This window comes from Epinephelus fuscoguttatus, linkage group LG5, assembly GCF_011397635.1.
Source record: "Epinephelus fuscoguttatus linkage group LG5, E.fuscoguttatus.final_Chr_v1".
Taxonomy (NCBI): Eukaryota; Metazoa; Chordata; class Actinopteri; order Perciformes; family Serranidae; genus Epinephelus; species Epinephelus fuscoguttatus.
The window spans coordinates 7,527,390-7,547,225 of record NC_064756.1 but is presented as its reverse complement, the minus strand read 5'-3'; the positions used below and the strand labels follow the sequence as shown (position 1 = coordinate 7,547,225).

The following is a 19,836-nucleotide window of genomic DNA, read 5'->3' as shown; positions in this document are numbered from 1 at the left end:
TACTATGACTTTTTTATCATGCTATACTATGACTTTTTATCATGTTATACTATGACTTTTTTTGATCATGCTATACTATGACTTTATTATCATGTTATACTATGACTTTTTATCATGTTATACTATGACTTTTTTATCATGCTATACTATGACTTTTCTATCATGCTATACAATGACTTTTTTATCATGCTATACTATGACTTTTTTATCATGCTATACTATGATTTTTCTATCGTGCTATACAATGACTTTTCTATCGTGCTATACAATGACTTTTTTATCATGCTATACTATGACTATTTAATCATACTATGCTATGGTTTTTTTGACATGCTTTCCTATGACTTTTTTTATCATGCTAGACTGTGACTTTTTTATCATACTATACTATGACTTTATTATCATGCTATACTCTGAAGTTTTTTATCATGCTAGACTCTGAGCTTTTTTTATCATGCTATACTATGACTTTTTCATCATGCTATACTGTGACTTTTTTATCATGCTATACTATGACTTTTTTTTATCATGCTATACTAGGACTTTTTTTATCATGTTATACTATGATTTTTTCATCATGCTATACTATGACTTTTTTAACATGCTATACTATGACTTTTTTTATCATGCTATACTATGATTTTTTCATCATGCTATACTATGACTTTTTTATCATGCTATACTAGGACTTTTTTTATCATGTTATACTATGATTTTTTCATCATGCTATACTATGACTTTTTTATCATGCTATACTATGACTTTTTTCATCATGCTATACTATGACTTTTTTTTATCATGCTATACTAGGACTTTTTTATCATGCTATACTAGGACTTTTTTATCATGCTATACTATGACTTTTTTATCATGCTATACTATGACTTTATTATCATGTTATACTATGACTTTTTTTTATCATACTATACTATGACTTTATTATCATGTTATACTATGACTTTTTTATCATGTTATACTATGACTTTTTTTGATCATGCTATACTATGACTTTATTATCATGTTATACTATGACTTTTTATCATGTTATACTATGACTTTTTTATCATGCTATACTATGACTTTTCTATCATGCTATACAATGACTTTTTTATCATGCTATACTATGACTTTTTTTACCATGCTATACTATGACTTTTTTATCATGCTATACTATGATTTTTCTATCGTGCTATACAATGACTTTTCTATCGTGCTATACAATGACTTTTTTATCATGCTATACTATGACTATTTAATCATACTATGCTATGGTTTTTTTGACATGCTTTCCTATGACTTTTTTTATCATGCTAGACTGTGACTTTTTTATCATACTATACTATGACTTTATTATCATGCTATACTCTGAAGTTTTTTATCATGCTAGACTCTGAGCTTTTTTTATCATGCTATAATATGACTTTTCATCATGCTATACTGTGACTTTTTATCATGCTATACTATGACTTTTTATCATGCTATACTAGGACTTTTTATCATGTTATACTATGATTTTTTCATCATGCTATACTATGACTTTTTTAACATGCTATACTATGACTTTTTTTATCATGCTATACTATGATTTTTTCATCATGCTATACTATGACTTTTTTATCATGCTATACTAGGACTTTTTTTTATCATGTTATACTATGATTTTTTCATCATGCTATACTATGACTTTTTTATCATGCTATACTATGACTTTTTTCATCATGCTATACTATGACTTTTTTTATCATGCTATACTATGTCTATTTAATCATACTATGCTATGGTTTTTTTGTCATGCTTTCCTATGACTTTTTTTTATCATGCTATACTATGACTTTATTATCATGTTATACTATGACTTTTTTTTATCATACTATACTATGACTTTATTATCATGTTATACTATGACTTTTTTATCATGCTATACTATGACTTTTTATCATGTTATACTATGACTTTTTTTGATCATGCTATACTATGACTTTATTATCATGTTATACTATGACTTTTTTATCATGCTATACTATGACTTTTCTATCATGCTATACAATGACTTTTTTATCATGCTATACTATGACTTTTTTTACCATGCTATACTATGAATTTTTTATCATGCTATACTATGATTTTTTATCATGCTATACAATGACTTTTCTATCGTGCTATACAATGACTTTTCTATCGTGCTATACTATGACTATTTAATCATACTATGCTATGGGTTTTTTTTACATGCTTTCCTATGACTTTTTTTATCATGCTAGACTGTGACTTTTTTTATCATACTATACTATGACTTTATTATCATGCTATACTCTGAAGTTTTTATCATGCTAGACTCTGAGCTTTTTTATCATGCTATACTATGACTTTTTCATCATGCTATACTGTGACTTTTTATCATGCTATACTATGACTTTTTATCATGCTATACTAGGACTTTTTATCATGTTATACTATGATTTTTCATCATGCTATACTATGACTTTTTTAACATGCTATACTATTACTTTTTATCATTTTATACTATTATTTTTTCATCATGATATACAATTACTTTTTTATCATGCTTTATTATTACTTTTTATCATGTTATACTATGATTTTTTCATCATGCTATACTATGACTTTTTTATCATGCTATACTATGACTTTTTTTATCATGCTATACTGGGACTTTTTTTTATCATGTTATACTATGATTTTTTCATCATGCTATACTAGGACTTTTTTATCATGCTATACTATGACTTTTTTCATCATGCTATACTATGACTTTTTTATCATGCTATACTAGGACTTTTTATCATGTTATACTAGGACTTTTTATCATGCTATACTATGATTTTTTTTATCATGCTATACTATGACTTTTTTCATCATGCTATACTATGACTTTTTTCATCATGCTATACTATGACTTTTTTATCATGCTATACTAGGACTTTTTATCATGCTATACTATGACTTTTTTTATCATGCTATACTAGGACTTTTTATCATGCTATACTAGGACTTTTTTATCATGTTATACTATGACTTTTTATCATTCTATACTAGGACTTTTTTATCATGCTATACTAGGACTTTTTTATCATGATATACGATGACTTTTTATCATGCTATACTATGACTTTTTTCATCATGCTATACTAGGACTTTTTTATCATGCTATACTAGGACTTTTTATCATGCTATACTATGACTTTTTTTATCATGCTATACTAGGACTTTTTATCATGCTATACTAGGACTTTTTTATCATGTTATACTATGACTTTTTATCATTCTATACTAGGACTTTTTTATCATGCTATACTATGACTTTTTTATCATGCTATACTATGACTTTTTTATCATGCTATAATATGACTTTTATCATGTTATACTATGATTTTTTCATCATGCTATACTATGACTTTTTATCATGCTATACTATGACTTTTTTATCATGTTATACTATGACTTTTCATCATGCTATACTATGACTTTTTTATCATGCTATACTATGACTTTTTTATCATGCTATACTATGACTTTTTATCATGTTATACTATGATTTTTTCATCATGCTATACTATGACTTTTTTATCATGCTATACTAGGACTTTTTTATCATGTTATACTATGACTTTTTATCATTCTATACTAGGACTTTTTTATCATGCTATACTATGACTTTTTTATCATGCTATACTATGACTTTTTTTTATCATGCTATACTATGACTTTTTATCATGTTATACTATGATTTTTTCATCATGCTATACTATGACTTTTTTATCATGCTATACTAGGACTTTTTTTATCATGTTATACTATGATTTTTTCATCATGCTATACTATGACTTTTTTATCATGCTATACTATGACTTTTTTCATCATGCTATACTATGACTTTTTTATCATGCTATACTATGACTTTTTTAATCATGATATACTATGACTTTTTTATCATGCTATACTAGGACTTTTTATCATGCTATACTATGACTTTTTTTATCATGCTATACTAGGACTTTTTTATCATGTTATACTATGAGTTTTTATCATTCTATAATATGACTTTTTTATCATGCTATACTATGACTTTTTTATCATGCTATACTATGACTTTTTATCATGTTATACTATGATTTTTTCATCATGCTATACTATGACTTTTTTATCATGCTATACTATGACTTTTTTTATCATGCTATACTAGGACTTTTTTATCATGCTATACTATGACTTTTTATCATGTTATACTATGATTTTTTCATCATGCTATACTATGACTTTTTTATCATGCTATACTATGACTTTTTATCATGTTATACTATGATTTTTTCATCATGCTATACTATGACTTTTTTCATCATGCTATACTATGACTTTTTTTATCATGCTATACTAGGACTTTTTTTTATCATGCTATACTAGGACTTTTTTTTATCATGTTATACTATGATTTTTTCATCATGCTATACTAGGACTTTTTTATCATGCTATACTGTGACTTTTTTCATCATGCTATACTAGGACTTTTTTATCATGCTATACTATGACTTTTTCATCATGCTATACTGTGACTTTTTTCATCATGCTATACTAGGACTTTTTTTTATCATGCTATACTATGACTTTTTCATCATGCTATACTGTGACTTTTTTATCATGCTATACTATGACTTTTTTTTATCATGCTATACTAGGACTTTTTTTATCATGTTATACTATGACTTTTTTTTATCATGCTATACTAGGACTTTTTTTATCATGCTATACTATGACTTTTTTTTATCATGCTATACTATGATTTTTTCATCATGCTATACTATGACTTTTTTATCATGCTATACTATGACTTTTTTTATCATGCTATACTAGGACTTTTTTTATCATGTTATACTATGATTTTTTCATCATGCTATACTATGACTTTTTTTATCATGTTATACTATGATTTTTTCATCATGCTATACTAGGACTTTTTTATCATGCTATACTATGACTTTTTTTATCATGCTATACTAGGACTTTTTTTATCATGTTATACTATGATTTTTTCATCATGCTATACTAGGACTTTTTTTATCATGTTATACTATGATTTTTTCATCATGCTATACTAGGACTTTTTTATCATGCTATACTATGACTTTTTTTATCATGCTATACTATGATTTTTTCATCATGCTATACTATGACTTTTTTATCATGCTATACTATGACTTTTTTTATCATGCTATACTAGGACTTTTTTTATCATGTTATACTATGATTTTTTCATCATGCTATACTATGACTTTTTTATCATGCTATACTATGACTTTTTTTATCATGCTATACTAGGACTTTTTTTATCATGTTATACTATGATTTTTTCATCATGCTATACTATGACTTTTTTATCATGCTATACTATGATTTTTTCATCATGCTATACTATGACTTTTTTATCATGCTATACTATGACTTTTTTTATCATGCTATACTAGGACTTTTTTATGTTATACTATGATTTTTTCATCATGCTATACTATGACTTTTTTATCATGCTATACTATGACTTTTTTTATCATGCTATACTAGGACTTTTTTTATCATGTTATACTATGATTTTTTCATCATGCTATACTAGGACTTTTTTATCATGCTATACTATGACTTTTTTCATCATGCTATACTATGACTTTTTTTATCATGCTATACTAGGACTTTTTATCATGTTATACTATGATTTTTTCATCATGCTATACTAGGACTTTTTATCATGCTATACTAGGACTTTTTTATCATGCTATACTATGACTTTTTTATCATGCTATACTAGGACTTTTTATCATGCTATACTATGACTTTTTTATCATGCTATACTATGACTTTTTATCATGTTATACTATGATTTTTTCATCATGCTATACTATGACTTTTTTATCATGCTATACTATGACTTTTTTATCATGCTATACTATGACTTTTTTTATCATGCTATACTAGGACTTTTTATCATGCTATACTAGGACTTTTTTATCATGTTATACTATGACTTTTTATCATTCTATACTAGGACTTTTTTATCATGCTATACTAGGACTTTTTTATCATGCTATACTATGACTTTTTTTATCATGCTATACTATGACTTTTTTCATCATGCTATACTAGGACTTTTTTATCATGCTATACTAGGACTTTTTATCATGCTATACTATGACTTTTTTTATCATGCTATACTAGGACTTTTTATCATGCTATACTAGGACTTTTTTATCATGTTATACTATGACTTTTTATCATTCTATACTAGGACTTTTTTATCATGCTATACTATGACTTTTTTATCATGCTATACTATGACTTTTTTATCATGCTATACTATGACTTTTTATCATGTTATACTATGATTTTTTCATCATGCTATACTATGACTTTTTTATCATGCTATACTAGGACTTTTTTTATGTTATACTATGATTTTTTCATCATGCTATACTATGACTTTTTTATCATGCTATACTATGACTTTTTTTATCATGCTATACTATGACTTTTTTTATCATGTTATACTATGATTTTTTCATCATGCTATACTATGACTTTTTTATCATGCTATACTAGGACTTTTTTTTATCATGTTATACTATGATTTTTTCATCATGCTATACTAGGACTTTTTTATCATGCTATACTATGACTTTTTTATCATGCTATACTAGGACTTTTTATCATGCTATACTATGACTTTTTTTATCATGCTATACTAGGACTTTTTATCATGCTATACTAGGACTTTTTTATCATGCTATACTATGACTTTTTTATCATGCTATACTAGGACTTTTTTATCATGCTATACTATGACTTTTTATCATGTTATACTATGATTTTTTCATCATGCTATACTATGACTTTTTTATCATGCTATACTAGGACTTTTTATCATGTTATACTAGGACTTTTTATCATGCTATACTATGATTTTTTTTATCATGCTATACTATGACTTTTTTCATCATGCTATACTATGACTTTTTTCATCATGCTATACTATGACTTTTTTATCATGCTATACTAGGACTTTTTATCATGCTATACTATGACTTTTTTTATCATGCTATACTAGGACTTTTTTTATCATGCTATACTATGACTTTTTTATCATGCTATACTATGACTTTTTTTTATCATGCTATACTAGGACTTTTTATCATGCTATACTAGGACTTTTTTATCATGCTATACTATGACTTTTTTTATCATGCTATACTATGACTTTTTTCATCATGCTATACTAGGACTTTTTTATCATGCTATACTAGGACTTTTTATCATGCTATACTATGACTTTTTTTATCATGCTATACTAGGACTTTTTATCATGCTATACTAGGACTTTTTTATCATGTTATACTATGACTTTTTATCATTCTATACTAGGACTTTTTTATCATGCTATACTATGACTTTTTTATCATGCTATACTATGACTTTTTTTTATCATGCTATACTATGACTTTTTTCATCATGCTATACTATGACTTTTTTATCATGCTATACTATGACTTTTTATCATGTTATACTATGATTTTTTTCATCATGCTATACTATGACTTTTTTATCATGCTATACTATGACTTTTTTTATCATGCTATATATACTATGACTTTTTTTATCATGTTATACTATGATTTTTTCATCATGCTATACTATGACTTTTTTATCATGCTATACTAGGACTTTTTTATCATGCTATACTATGACTTTTTTATCATGCTATACTAGGACTTTTTTTTATCATGTTATACTATGATTTTTTCATCATGCTATACTATGACTTTTTTATCATGCTATACTATGACTTTTTTATCATGCTATACTAGGACTTTTTTATCATGCTATACTATGACTTTTTTTATCATGCTATACTATGACTTTTTTCATCATGCTATACTATGACTTTTTTATCATGCTATACTAGGACTTTTTATCATGCTATACTATGACTTTTTATCATGTTATACTATGATTTTTTCATCATGCTATACTATGACTTTTTTATCATGCTATACTATGACTTTTTATCATGTTATACTATGATTTTTTCATCATGCTATACTATGACTTTTTTATCATGCTATACTATGACTTTATTATAATTGTCTACTATGTCTATTTTTATCATCTTATAATTTTATTTTTTGATCATGCTATACTAGGACTTTTTTATCATGCTATACTAGGACTTTTTTCATCATGCTATACTAGGACTTTTTTATCATGCTATACTGTGACTTTTTTCATCATGCTATACTAGGACTTTTTTATCATGCTATACTATGACTTTTTCATCATGCTATACTGTGACTTTTTTCATCATGGTATACTAGTACTTTTTTTTATCATGCTATACTATGACTTTTTCATCATGCTATACTGTGACTTTTTTATCATGCTATACTATGACTTTTTTTTTATCATGCTATACTAGGACTTTTTTCATCTTGTTATAATTTTAATTTTTTATCATGCTATACTAGGACTTTTTTATCATGCTATACTAGGACTTTTTATCATGCTATACTATGACTTTTTATCATGCTATACTAGGACTTTTTTATCATTTTATACTATTAATTTTTATCATTCTATACTATGACTTTTTTATCATGCTATACTATGACTTTTTTATCATGCTATACTATGACTTTTTTAATCATGATATACTAGGAATTTTTATAATGCTATACAAGGACTTTTTTATAATGTTATAATATCACTTTTTATAAATCAATACAATGACTTTTTTATCATGCTATACTATGACTTTTTATCATGTTATACTATGATTTTTTCATCATGCTATACTATGACTTTTTTATCATGCTATACTATGACTTTTTATCATGTTATACTATGATTTTTTCATCATGCTATACTATGACTTTTTTATCATGCTATACTATGACTTTTTTTATCATGCTATACTAGGACTTTTTTTTATCATGTTATACTATGATTTTTTCATCATGCTATACTAGGACTTTTTTATCATGCTATACTAGGACTTTTTTCATCATGCTATACTAGGACTTTTTTATCATGCTATACTGTGACTTTTTTCATCATGCTATACTAGGACTTTTTTATCATGCTATACTATGACTTTTTCATCATGCTATACTGTGACTTTTTCATCATGCTATACTAGGACTTTTTTATCATGCTATACTATGACTTTTTCATCATGCTATACTGTGACTTTTTTCATCATGCTATGTTTTTTTTATCATGCTATACTAGGACTTTTTTTATCATGTTATACTATGATTTTTTCATCATGCTATACTAGGACTTTTTTATCATGCTATACTAGGACTTTTTTATCATGCTATACTATGACTTTTTTCATCATGCTATACTATGACTTTTTTATCATGCTATACTAGGACTTTTTATGTTATACTATGATTTTTCATCATGTTATACTATGACTTTTCATCATGCTATACTATGTATTTTTTATCATGCTATACTATGACTTTTTTATCATGTTATACTATGATTTTTTCATCATGCTATACTAGGACTTTTTTATCATGCTATACTATGACTTTTTTCATCATGCTATACTATGACTTTTTTTATCATGCTATACTAGGACTTTTTATCATGTTATACTAGGACTTTTTATCATGCTATACTATGACTTTTTTTATCATGCTATACTATGACTTTTTTCATCATGCTATACTATGACTTTTTTATCATGCTATACTATGACTTTTTTTTATCATGCTATACTAGGACTTTTTATCATGCTATACTATGACTTTTTTTATCATGCTATACTAGGACTTTTTATCATGCTATACTAGGACTTTTTTATCATGTTATACTATGACTTTTTATCATTCTATACTAGGACTTTTTTATCATGCTATACTAGGACTTTTTTATCATGCTATACTATGACTTTTTTTATCATGCTATACTATGACTTTTTTAATCATTATATAATATGAATTTTTTATCATTCTATACTAGGAATTTTTATCATGCTATACTATGACTTTTTTATCATGCTATACTAGGACTTTTTATCATGCTATACTAGGACTTTTTTATCATGTTATACTATGACTTTTTATCATTCTATACTAGGACTTTTTTATCATGCTATACTATGACTTTTTTATCATGCTATACTATGACTTTTTTATCATGCTATACTATGACTTTTTATCATGTTATACTATGATTTTTCCATCATGCTATACTATGACTTTTTTATCATGCTATACTATGACTTTTTATCATGTTATACTATGATTTTTTCATCATGCTATACTATGACTTTTTTATCATGCTATACTATGACTTTTTTTATCATGCTATACTATGACTTTTTTTATCATGTTATACTATGATTTTTTCATCATGCTATACTATGACTTTTTTATCATGCTATACTAGGACTTTTTATCATGCTATACTATGACTTTTTTTTATCATGCTATACTAGGACTTTTTTATCATGTTATACTATGATTTTTTCATCATGCTATACTATGACTTTTTTCATCATGCTATACTATGACTTTTTTTATCATGCTATACTATTACTTTTTATATAATGTTATAATATGATTTTTCATCATGCTATACTATGACTTTTTATCATGCTATACTATGACTTTTTATCATGCTATACTAGGACTTTTTATCATGCTATACTATGACTTTTTATCATGTTATACTATGCATTTTTTATCATGCTATACTATGACTTTTTTATCATGCTATACTATGACTTTTTTTATCATGCTATACTATGACTTTTTTCATCATGCTATACTATGACTTTTTTATCATGCTATACTAGGACTTTTTATCATGCTATACTAGGACTTTTTATCATGCTATACTAGGACTTTTTTTATCATGTTATACTATGATTTTTTCATCATGCTATACTAGGACTTTTTTATCATGCTATACTGTGACTTTTTTCATCATGCTATACTAGGACTTTTTTATCATGCTATACTATGACTTTTTCATCATGCTATACTGTGACTTTTTTCATCATGCTATACTAGGACTTTTTTTTATCATGCTATACTATGACTTTTTCATCATGCTATACTGTGACTTTTTTATCATGCTATACTATGACTTTTTTTATCATGCTATACTAGGACTTTTTTTATCATGTTATACTATGATTTTTTCATCATGCTATACTATGACTTTTTTATCATGCTATACTATGACTTTTTTTATCATGCTATACTATGATTTTTTCATCATGCTATACTATGACTTTTTTATCAAGCTCTACGAGTACTGGTTTATGTTCTACTATGATATTTTCATCCTGCTATACTATGACTTTTTATCATGCTATACTATGACTTTTTATCATGCTATACTAGGACTTTTTTTATCATGTTATACTATGATTTTTTCATCATGCTATACTAGGACTTTTTTATCATGCTATACTATGACTTTTTTCATCATGCTATACTATGACTTTTTTTATCATGCTATACTAGGACTTTTTATCATGTTATACTATGATTTTTTCATCATGCTATACTAGGACTTTTTTATCATGCTATACTATGACTTTTTTCATCATGCTATACTATGACTTTTTTTATCATGCTATACTAGGACTTTTTATCATGCTATACTATGATTTTTTTTATCATGCTATACTATGACTTTTTTCATCATGCTATACTATGACTTTTTTCATCATGCTATACTATGACTTTTTTATCATGCTATACTAGGACTTTTTATCATGCTATACTATGACTTTTTTTATCATGCTATACTAGGACTTTTTATAATGCTATACTAGGACTTTTTTATCATGTTATACTATGACTTTTTATCATTCTATACTAGGACTTTTTTATCATGCTATACTAGGACTTTTTTATCATGCTATACTATGACTTTTTTTATCATGCTATACTATGACTTTTTTCATCATGCTATACTAGGACTTTTTTATCATGCTATAATAGGACTTTTTATCATGCTATACTATGACTTTTTTTATCATGCTATACTAGGACTTTTTATCATGCTATACTAGGACTTTTTTATCATGTTATACTATGACTTTTTATCATTCTATACTAGGACTTTTTTATCATGCTATACTATGACTTTTTTATCATGCTATACTATGACTTTTTTATCATGCTATACTATGACTTTTTATCATGTTATACTATGATTTTTTCATCATGCTATACTATGACTTTTTTATCATGCTATACTATGACTTTTTATCATGTTATACTATGATTTTTTCATCATGCTATACTATGACTTTTTTATCATGCTATACTATGACTTTTTTATCATGCTATACTATGACTTTTTATCATGTTATACTATGATTTTTTCATCATGCTATACTATGACTTTTTTATCATGCTATACTAGGACTTTTTTTATCATGTTATACTATGATTTTTTAATCATGCTATACTATGACTTTTTTTTGATTCTATACTAGGACTTTTTTATAATTCTATAATATTACTTTTTATCATGTTATACTATGATTTTTTCATCATGCTATACTATGACTTTTTTATCATGCTATACTATGACTTTTTTTATCATGCTATACTAGGACTTTTTTATCATGCTATACTATGACTTTTTATCATGTTATACTATGATTTTTTCATCATGCTATACTATGACTTTTTTATCATGCTATACTATGACTTTTTATCATGTTATACTATGATTTTTTCATCATGCTATACTATGACTTTTTTTATCATGTTATACTATGATTTTTTCATCATGCTATACTATGACTTTTTTATCATGCTATACTAGGACTTTTTTTTATCATGTTATACTATGATTTTTTCATCATGCTATACTATGACTTTTTTATCATGCTATACTAGGACTTTTTTATCATGCTATACTATGACTTTTTATCATGTTATACTATGATTTTTTCATCATGCTATACTATGACTTTTTTATCATGCTATACTATGACTTTTTTATCATGCTATACTAGGACTTTTTTTATCATGTTATACTATGATTTTTTCATCATGCTATACTATGACTTTTTTATCATGCTATACTAGGACTTTTTTATCATGCTATACTATGACTTTTTTCATCATGCTATACTAGGACTTTTTTTATCATGCTTTTCTATGACTTTTTCATCATGCTATTCTGTGACTTTTTTCATCATGCTATACTAGGACTTTTTTTATCATGCTATACTATGACTTTTTCATCATGCTATACTGTGACTTTTTTATCATGCTATACTATGACTTTTTCATCATGCTATACTGTGACTTTTTTTATCATGCTATACTATGACTTTTTTTATCATGTTATACTATGATTTTTTCATCATGCTATACTATGACTTTTTTATCATGCTATACTAGGACTTTTTTATCATGCTATACTATGACTTTTTATCATGTTATACTATGATTTTTTCATCATGCTATACTATGACTTTTTTATCATGCTATACTAGGACTTTTTTATCATGCTATACTATGACTTTTTATCATGTTATACTATGATTTTTTCATCATGCTATACTATGACTTTTTTCATCATGCTATACTATGACTTTTTCTTCATTCTATACTGTGACTTTTTTAATCAAGATATAGTATGACTTTTTTCATCATGCTATACTATGACTTTTTTATCATGCTATACTAGGACTTTTTTATCATGCTATACTGTGACTTTTTCATCATGCTATACTGACTTTTTATCATGCTATACTATGACTTTTCATCATGCTATACTGTGACTTTTTCATCATGCTATACTAGGACTTTTATCATGCTATACTATGACTTTTTCATCATGTTATACTATGATTTTTTCATCATGCTATACTATGACTTTTTTTATCATGCTATACTATGACTTTTTATCATGTTATACTATGATTTTTTCATCATGCTATACTATGACTTTTTTATCATGCTATACTATGACTTTTTATCATGCTATACTATGACTTTTTTTATCATGTTATACTATGATTTTTTCATCATGCTATACTATGACTTTTTTATCATGCTATACTAGGACTTTTTTTTATCATGTTATACTATGATTTTTTCATCATGCTATACTATGACTTTTTTATCATGCTATACTAGGACTTTTTTATCATGCTATACTATGACTTTTTATCATGTTATACTATGATTTTTTCATCATGCTATACTATGACTTTTTTATCATGCTATACTATGACTTTTTATCATGCTGTACTAGGACTTTTTATCATGTTATACTATGATTTTTTCATCATGCTATACTATGAATTTTTTATCATGCTATACTAGGACTTTTTTATCATGCTATACTGTGACTTTTTTCATCATGCTATACTAGGACTTTTTTATCATGCTATACTATGACTTTTTCATCATGCTATACTGTGACTTTTTTCATCATGCTATACTAGGACTTTTTTTATCATGCTATACTATGACTTTTTCATCATGCTATACTGTGACTTTTTTATCATGCTATACTATGACTTTTTCATCATGCTATACTGTGACTTTTTTTATCATGCTATACTATGACTTTTTTTATCATGTTATACTATGATTTTTTCATCATGCTATACTATGACTTTTTTATCATGCTATACTAGGACTTTTTTATCATGCTATACTATGACTTTTTTTATCATGTTATACTATGATTTTTTCATCATGCTATACTATGACTTTTTTATCATGCTATACTAGGACTTTTTTATCATGCTATACTATGACATTTTATCATGTTATACTATGATTTTTTCATCATGCTATACTATGACTTTTTTATCATGCTATACTATGACTTTTTTTATCATGCTATACTAGTACTTTTTTTTTATCATGTTATACTATGATTTTTTCATCATGCTATACTATGACTTTTTTCATCATGCTATACTAGGACTTTTTTTTATCATGCTATACTGTGACTTTTTTCATCATGCTATACTAGGACTTTTTTATCATGCTATACTATGACTTTTTCATCATGCTATACTGTGACTTTTTTCATCATGCTATACTAGGACTTTTTTTTATCATGCTATACTATGACTTTTTCATCATGCTATACTGTGACTTTTTTATCATGCTATACTATGACTTTTTTTTATCATGCTATACTAGGACTTTTTTATCATGTTATACTATGATTTTTTCATCATGCTATACTATGACTTTTTTATCATGCTATACTATGACTTTTTTTATCATGCTATACTATGATTTTTTCATCATGCTATACTATGACTTTTTTATCATGCTATACTAGGACTTTTTTATGTTATACTATGATTTTTTCATCATGCTATACTATGACTTTTTTATCATGCTATACTATGACTTTTTTATCATGCTATACTAGGACTTTTTTTTATCATGTTATACTATGATTTTTTCATCATGCTATACTAGGACTTTTTTATCATGCTATACTAGGACTTTTTTATCATGCTATACTATGACTTTTTTCATCATGCTATTCTATGACTTTTTTTATCATGCTATACTAGGACTTTTTATCATGTTATACTAGGACTTTTTATCATGCTATACTATGATTTTTTTTATCATGCTATACTATGACTTTTTTCATCATGCTATACTATGACTTTTTTATCATGCTATACTAGGACTTTTTATCATGCTATACTATGACTTTTTTTATCATGCTATACTAGGACTTTTTTATCATGTTATACTATGACTTTTTATCATTCTATACTAGGACTTTTTTATCATGCTATACTATGACTTTTTTATCATGCTATACTATGACTTTTTTCATCATGCTATACTATGACTTTTTTATCATGCTATACTAGGACTTTTTTATCATGCTATACTATGACTTTTTTCATCATGCTATACTATGACTTTTTTCATCATGCTATACTATGACTTTTTTATCATGCTATACTAGGACTTTTTATCATGCTATACTATGACTTTTTTTATCATGCTATACTAGGACTTTTTATCATGCTATACTAGGACTTTTTTATCATGTTATACTATGACTTTTTATCATTCTATACTAGGACTTTTTTATCATGCTATACTATGACTTTTTTATCATGCTATACTATGACTTTTTATCATGTTATACTATGATTTTTTCATCATGCTATACTATGACTTTTTTATCATGCTATACTATGACTTTTTTTATCATGCTATACTAGGACTTTTTTTATCATGTTATACTATGATTTTTTCATCATGCTATACTGTGACTTTTTTATCATGCTATACTAGGACTTTTTTATCATGCTATACTATGACTTTTTTCATCATGCTATACTATGACTTTTTTTATCATGCTATACTAGGACTTTTTATCATGTTATACTAGGACTTTTTATCATGCTATACTATGACTTTTTTCATCATGCTATACTATGACTTTTTTCATCATGCTATACTATGACTTTTTTATCATGCTATACTAGGACTTTTTATCATGCTATACTATGACTTTTTATCATGCTATACTATGACTTTTTTATCATGTTATACTATGACTTTTTATCATTCTATACTAGGACTTTTTTATCATGCTATACTATGACTTTTTTATCATGCTATACTATGACTTTTTTTTATCATGCTATACTAGGACTTTTTTTATCATGTTATACTATGACTTTTTTATCATTCTATACTATGACTTTTTATCATGCCATAATATGACATTTTTCATCATACTATACTATGGCTATTTTGTCATGATATACTATGACTTATTTATCTCGCTATACTATGATTTTTTTTAAAATGCTATACTATGACTTTTTCATCATGCTATGCTATGACTTTTTATCATGTTATACAATGACATTTTTCATCATACTACACTATGGCTATTTTATCATGATATACTATGACTTATTTATCTCGCTATACTATGAATTTTTTTAAAATGCTATACTATGACTTTTTCATCATGCTATGCTATGACTTTTTTTTATCATGCTATACCAGGACTTTTTTTTATCATGCTATACTGACTTTTTATCATGTTATACAATGACTTTTTCATCATGTTATACTATGACTTTTTTATAATGCTATACAATGACTTTTTTATCATGCTATACTAGGACTTTTTATCATGCCATAATATGACGTTTTTCATCATACTATACTATGGCTATTTTATCATGATATACTATGACTTATTTATCTTGCTATACTAGGATTTTTTTTAAAATGCTATACTATGACTTTTTCATCATGCTATGCTATGGCTGTTTAACCATACAATACTATGACTTTTTTTATCATTTTATGATATGTCTCTTTTATAAAACTATACCATGACTTTTTTATCATGCTATGATTGTTTTAATCATGCTATACTATGACGTTTTTGTCATGCTATACTATGACTTTTTTATCATGCTATACTAGGACTTTTTTATCATGTTATATTATGACTTTTTTATCATGCTATAATATGATTGTTTTGATCATGCTATAGTATGATTTTTTATTATGCTACTGTATACTATGACTTTTTTAACATTCTTAACTATGACTTCTTTTCATCATACTATACTATGACTTTTTTAATCATACTACACTATGACTTTTTTTTATCATGCTTTACTATGACTTTTTTTATTGACATATTTATATCATATTATACTTTGGCTTTAAGCCAAATATCTGTAATAACTTCCTGTTTCTGTGACAAACTACAACATAACCTTTCCTGTCATCATTTGGAGATGATAAGATGATAAATGGACAGTTCACCCCAATATCAAAATTGTACCTCTTACCTGTAGTGCTGTTTCTCAGTGTATATTGCTTTTTTGTGAGATGCCAAATGTTGGAGAAATCGGGTTGGAGTGTTGGAGAGATGTCTGCCATTTCTCAAATGTAATGCAAAACTCAACAGCAGTGTCTCTTCTCAGAAATCATGATCCGGTTACTGAAGATAATCCACAAATCTCGTTGTGAGCTTTTTCAATTGGCAACAAAAGTTCACCCACTGACCATATCACTGTGCAGAATGAGGCATGCATCTGTTGCTATCTCATCTAGCACCACTGAGCTAACTAACATTACAGCTCAGCTGAGGAGGACACCATTGATGTTACATCTCGTGCTGTTATAGGCATAAGGCTCTCGTCCATAAGTAGATGCACGCTACCTTCTGTGCAGTGATACAACTGCCTGTGAAGCTCACCAGTTGATATATCATTCATACATGTACCTTGTTTGTTTCATTGTACAAAAATCAAGATGTAAAAACGACTGTGTGTGAGTTATGTGCTGGAAATATTTTTAATATCAAGCAAATCCCCTCTAACATGTTTAAACTGTACTTCAAGAACTATCATTAAAAGTAAAACAAGTCCTCACTACACTTTGCTGTTTCAACAGTTATGTAGATGATGTTCTATCACCAAAAGCATGCTTATTACACTGTATGTTAGGTAGGAGTTTTACACAGTCTTTAATCTGACTCTGCGTGACTCTGCCTGACTCTGCATGCTAACATTAGAGAGGCATCTGATGCTAGTCCAGGCTGTGTTGAGGTGCCTGTTACTTCAAACCCCTGTTGCTTGTTAGATTTCAGAGCCAAGGCTGAACACAATTAATGTACTGTAGTACAAAGAAACACCAGACAGATGACATCAGTGTCAGTTTAATTTTTCACATCTCAGTCAGTCATCTTGTCTTTTCTTTCTTTACTTTTCAAGGTGTTTTGGTGAAGACACTTGTATTACCATCCCAGACATCGATGCAGTGGTGATGGTGTTGCAGCCCAGTGAGCCCAGGATAACCATCACTGGAGTGGAGAGACTAAACAAGCCAGTCTCAGACCTCAGAGCATCAGGAGGTGTAGCCCTTTTCCAAGACCTCCACATCATCAGCACAGTCACCAGGGCAGATGCCATCACACATCATGCAGGTATGGACTGTTACATGGTGGTGACCTCAGGCAATAGTTCAAAACAAGTGAAGAAAAATCTGTATCAACAGCACTAAAAGATTTGGTCTGAGAGTGGGAAGCCAGTGAGGGATCAGCATATTATTGCAGCATTCAGACTGTGGGGAAAAGGGGAAAATTAAAAGGCCCAGGGCAGCGGACTTGTAGGGCATAGTATTTTAAAATACTTTTACAGAGTACATTCCCAGTGAGAGGCTCCAGCTCCAAAAGGCAGCAGTCTAAGCTTAGCTCACAAGGTGGGAGATGCATACCTCCCTGCAGGTAGAAAGCTGTCTTGACTAAATATTTCAGCAGTTTTTCATATTGATAATGTGTTCATTCATTCATGAAGTCCCATAGCCATGCAGTGCCACCTGTTTCCCTATCAAAACAAACCTCCAGAGAAAGTAAAACACTGCGTAAAGCCTCAAGAGACTGCAAATCAGCAACAATGAGCATTTCTTTGATCTAGTACAGCTGCACGAACTGTGAACTCAACTAAACAAAAGTTTTGCTCTTGCTCTCACATTGCGTAATTCTCTAGCTTGGTGGAATTAAAGGTTTTCAAAACTCCAATAAGGAAGTTACCAATGAGTCCAAGTGAAAAAAAAGTTCAGAAGCATGGGAGTATTCAAATGCTTGAGTACAAGTATGAACAGACACAATAAAATACAATATAATCTGAATTTCAAGCATCTCTATCTCCTGTAATGTGACAAAGGCTCTGCCAACTGAGATCTAAATACACACCTCCAACCCATGAAGACACTCTGCTAGCCACCTACAACCATAGACTGTATAAAATGATGA

The 19,836-nt window shown here is 27.3% G+C and overlaps 1 protein-coding gene across 1 annotated transcript in view; it reads left to right on the top strand.

Annotated features, from left to right (window-relative positions):
- LOC125888249 (calsyntenin-2-like) overlaps positions 1 to 19,836 on the top strand; it is a 377,475-nt gene that overhangs the window by 337,105 nt on the left and 20,534 nt on the right. The window contains exon 12 of the mRNA XM_049575486.1: positions 18,797 to 19,008. Within this exon, the coding sequence (XP_049431443.1) occupies positions 18,797 to 19,008 (212 nt within the window). The remainder of the gene's footprint in view (positions 1 to 18,796; positions 19,009 to 19,836) is intronic.